Genomic DNA, 5,000 nt, shown 5'->3' with positions numbered 1-5,000 from the left:
CTAACGGCGCGCCCCCGCCACGACCCCCACACCCTTGTGCGACCCCGCCCTCGCTACGACCCACAGGCGGGGCGTGGGGGGCGGTGCTTCAAGGCGCGGGGGGGCGCGGCGCGGCGTCCTCCTCACCACAGGATGTTCCACCTCCCTGATGACGCCCGCTATGTCTACCTCGTGCACGCCCTCATACACCTCCTGGCCGCCCTGGAGAAGGTACTGCCCACGCCCACCACCCGTCACTGGTGGTGGGGGTAGTGGTGAGGGGCTGACGACCCCCCGGCAGCATGATGCTACCACCTTTATAACGTTCGTCTTCAAAAACACTTGATTCTCTCCCCACGTCTGATTTCCAAGGCCACAGAGCTGACTGGCGGGGCTTTCAAGAGTGTTTCTCCTGTTCATAATGCAGAAATGTTGTCACTCTGCCTCTAGAACCTTAAAAACACCCTTAAAAACCCTTATTACTTCAACTAGAGCCTTTTAAAAGAGTGTTTCTCCAGTTAATAATGCAGAAATCTTGTCACTCTGCCTCTAGAACCTTAAAAACACCCTTAAAAACCCTTATTACTTCAACTAGAGCCTTTTAAAAGAGTGTTTCTCCAGTTAATAATGCAGAAATCTTGTCACTCTGCCTCTAGAACCTTAAAACACCCTTAAAACCCTTATTACTTCAACTAGAGCCTTTTAAAAGAGTGTTTCTCCAGTTAATAATGCAGAAATCTTGTCACTCTGCCTCTAGAACCTTAAAACACCCTTAAAACCCTTATTACTTCAACTAGAGCCTTTTAAAAGAGTGTTTCTCCAGTTAATAATGCAGAAATCTTGTCACTCTGCCTCTAGAACCTTAAAACACCCTTAAAACCCTTATTACTTCAACTAGAGCCTTTTAAAAGAGTGTTTCTCCAGTTAATAATGCAGAAATCTTGTCACTCTGCCTCTAGAACCTTAAAACACCCTTAAAACCCTTATTACTTCAACTAGAGCCTTTTAAAAGAGTGTTTCTCCAGTTAATAATGCAGAAATCTTGTCACTCTGCCTCTAGAACCTTAAAACACCCTTAAAACCCTTATTACTTCAACTAGAGCCTTTTAAAAGAGTGTTTCTCCAGTTAATAATGCAGAAATCTTGTCACTCTGCCTCTAGAACCTTAAAACACCCTTAAAACCCTTATTACTTCAACTAGAGCCTTTTAAAAGAGTGTTTCTCCAGTTAATAATGCAGAAATCTTGTCACTCTGCCTCTAGAACCTTAAAACACCCTTAAAACCCTTATTACTTCAACTAGAGCCTTTTAAAAGAGTGTTTCTCCAGTTAATAATGCAGAAATCTTGTCACTCTGCCTCTAGAACCTTAAAACACCCTTAAAAACCCTTATTACTTCAACTAGAGCCTTTTAAAAGAGTGTTTCTCCAGTTAATAATGCAGAAATCTTGTCACTCTGCCTCTAGAACCTTAAAAACACCCTTAAAAACCCTTATTACTTCAACTAGAGCCTTTTAAAAGAGTGTTTCTCCAGTTAATAATGCAGAAATCTATAAATAATTTTACAGCATAGAGAAAATTTATGTATAGTGACTTAAGAAGAAAAATTGTTGAAATAGATAGGAAGAAAAAATTTAAATACTTTGAAAAAAAATATTGGAATTTTAATGAAGGAAAGAGAAATTAGGAAAAATATTGCCAAGATTGTGAGAGAGAGAGAGAGAGAGAGAGAGAGAGAGAGAGAGAGAGGTGGGGGGGAAAGAGATGGAGGGAAGAGAGAAAGGTGTGTCTCTCTCTCTCTCTCTCTCTCTCTCTCTCTCTCTCTCTCTCTCTCTCTCTCTCTCATCTCTTCCTCTTCATGGTCACACAAGAGGATGAAGAGAGATAGAGAGAGAGAGAGAGAGAGAGAGAAGAGAGAGAGAGACAGAGAGAGAGAGAGAGAGAGAGAGAGAGAGAGAGAGAGAGAGAGAGAGAGAGAGAGAGAGAGAGAGAGAGAGAGAGAGAGAGAGAGAGAGAGAGAGAGAGAGAGAGAGAGAGAGAGAGAGAGAGAGAGAGAGAGAGAGAGAGAGAGAGAGAGAGAGAGAGAGAGAGAGAGAGAGAGAGAGCAATAAAGCAAAACAAACCAAATGGAAAGAAGACACGAGAGAGAGAGAGAGAGAGAGAGAGAGAGAGAGAGAGAGAGAGAGGCTGTGTCTGTCTTTAAAGGAGATATCTTACACCATAATACCTCTCTCTCTCTCTCTCTCTCTCTCTCTCTCTATCTCTCACAAATGAAAGGCAAAAATAGAGCTATCTCACAGGTAGAGCCATTATCTCACTCTCTCTATCTCACATTTTCTTTATTAGAGCGAGAGAGTGAAATTTAAAGCTAGTTCTTTTGTTTACCTTTTTCAAGTAGCAACAGCAAAGGCGCGGCTCTCTCTCTCTCTCTCTCTCTCTCTCTCTCTCTCTCTCTCTCTCTCTCTCATTTTTCTCTCTCTCTCTCATTTTCTTTATCTCTCTCTCTCTCTCTCTCTCTCTCTCTCTCTCTCTCTCTCTCTCTCTCTCTCTCTCTCTCTCTCTCTCTCTCTCTCTCTCTCTCTCTCTCTCTCTCTCTCAAAGACCTCTTCTCCTCCTCCTCCTCCTCCTCCTCCTCCTCCTCCTCCTCCTCCTCCTCCTCCTCCTCCTCCTCCTCCTCCTCCTCCTCCTCCTCCTCCTCCTCCTCCTCCTCCAAAGGGGAAAAAGAGGTAAAATAAGCCTACTCTCTCTCTCTCTCTCTCTCTCTCTCTCTCTCTCTCTCTCTCTCTCTCTCTCTCTCTCTCTCTCTCTCTCTCTCTCTATGTGCGTGTCTTTCGTGTATTTGTGAGAGAGACGCTCAATATTTTAAACCCATAGAGAGAGAGAGAGAGAGAGAGAGAGAGAGAGAGAGAGAGAGAGAGAGAGAGAGTCATACGCCCGGCAACGCATGTTATTTGTTGACATCTCTCTCTCTCTCTCTCTCTCTCTCTCTCTCTCTCTCTCTCTCTCTCTCTCTCTCTCTCTCTCTCTCATTTGCTTTATTTATGCAAGATTTACTCCCGTTTTCTTTTAAGTCACCCTCCGTTTTCTGTTTGAATTTAGGGGGAGACTGAGAGAGAGAGAGAGAGAGAGAGAGAGAGAGAGAGATAATGAGCTAGTTTTAATGAGTGAGGGTGGAAGGAGGCCAGTCTCTCTCTCTATTTTATTTATTTTCTCAATTTTTCTCATTGTGAAAGATTAAGGGAGTGTAAACCGTCTCTCTCTCTCTCTCTCTCTCTCTCTCTCTCTCTCTCTCTCTCTCTCTCTCTCTCCTTATGTTCGTAATAGCACATAAATAATAATAATAATAATTGTTGTAGTAGTAGTAGTAGTAGTAGTAGTAGTAGTAGTAGTAGTAATAATAATAATAATAATAATAATAATGATAATAATAACAACAACATCAACAACAAATCACACACACACACACACACACACACACCTCAAAACACACCAAAACACCCCAAAACACACCTAAAACACTTCAAAACACCCCAAAAACACACCCATACACCCCGAAACACCTAAAACACACCAAAACACACCAAACATCCCAAAACACCCTGAAACACCTCAAACAGACTTAAAACACACCTAAAACAAATCAAAACACATCAAACACCCTAAACACATCATCAAAACAACAAAACACACCAAACACATCAAAACACCAAAACACACCAAAACACCTCAAACACATCAAAACACACCAAAACACCTCAAACACACAAACACTCAAAACACACAAAACACACACCTCAAAACACACCAAAACATCTTAAAACACCCAAAACACCTCAAAACACACAAAACACCAAAACACACCAAAACACCTCAACACCCCAAAACACACCAAAAAACACCCAAAAACACACCAAAACACCTCAAAACACCCTAAAACACCCAAAAACACCACAAAAACACACCAAAAACACCTCAAAACACCACAAAACAACACACTCACCTCTCTCTCTCTCTCTCTTTGCAGGTAAGCAGAAGCCCCCTTCTGTAGGCCCCCCCCACCCCGGGTCACGTGTGTAAGTGTGTAGGGCCTAATTGAAGGTAAGCGTCAGGTGTGAACAGGTGTGGGCAGACAGACAGACAGACAGACAGACAGACAGACAGACAGACAGACGGACAGACAGACAGACAGACAGACGGACAGACAGACGGACAGACAGACAGACAGACAGACAGACAGACAGAACTTAATTTAAAGCAAGATTTTACTCATAGAAATTAAAACTAGCTTTATTTTCTCACTTTTCTTACTCTCACAATATGAAATTATGTAGAGAGAGAGAGAGAGAGAGAGAGAGAGAGAGAGAGAGAGAGAGAGAGAGAGAGAGAGAGACACAGAGATTGAGAGAGAGAGAGAGAGAGAGAGAGAGAGAGAGAGAGAGAGAGAGAGAGAGAGAGAGATCAGCTGACAACCCGCCACGCCGCCTCAGTCACCCTTTAGAAGTGAGAGAGGAAGGATGTGAGCAAATTTTCTCTCTCTCTCACTCGCTCACTCGCTCACTTGCTCTAACCGGATGTGAGAGAGAGAGAGAGAGAGAAACTAAAGTGAGAGATTAAAGCAAATTAAAGACAGTGAGGTGTTGTGACAGAAAATTAAAGAAAGTGAGAGAAAATTTAAAGAAAGTGAGATAATATTTTGGTGATTAATTTGAAAGAAAGAGAGAGAGAGAGAGAGAGAATTAAAGAGAGTGGTGGTGATGGTGGTGGTACTGTTGTTGTTGTTATTGTTGTTGTTGTTGTTACTATAATTCTCTCTCTCTCTCTCTCTCTCTCTCTCTCTCTCTCTCTCTCTCTCTCTCTCTCTCTCTCTCTCAATGGGTATCTTTCTTTAGACACATTATCATCTGACCTTGTAAGAGAGAGAGAGAGAGAGAGAGAGAGAGAGAGAGAGAGAGAGAGAGAGAGAGAGAGAGAGAGAGAGATTAAGTGACACAATGAAAGAGGAATGATAAACAGTGAAGAAAG

The 5,000-nt window shown here is 42.5% G+C and overlaps 1 protein-coding gene across 1 annotated transcript in view; it reads left to right on the top strand.

Moving 5' to 3' along the window:
* The window catches only part of LOC123509256 (leucine-rich repeat extensin-like protein 5), a 16,317-nt gene that overhangs the window by 5,015 nt on the left and 6,302 nt on the right, over nt 1-5,000 (top strand). The window contains exon 2 of the mRNA XM_045263455.1: nt 1-210. This exon is cut by the window's left edge and continues 1,241 nt beyond it. Coding sequence (XP_045119390.1) covers nt 1-210 — 210 coding nt within the window. The remainder of the gene's footprint in view (nt 211-5,000) is intronic.

This window comes from Portunus trituberculatus, chromosome 26 (genome assembly GCF_017591435.1).
Source record: "Portunus trituberculatus isolate SZX2019 chromosome 26, ASM1759143v1, whole genome shotgun sequence".
Taxonomy (NCBI): Eukaryota; Metazoa; Arthropoda; class Malacostraca; order Decapoda; family Portunidae; genus Portunus; species Portunus trituberculatus.
This window is presented reverse-complemented; position numbering and strand designations above follow the sequence as displayed.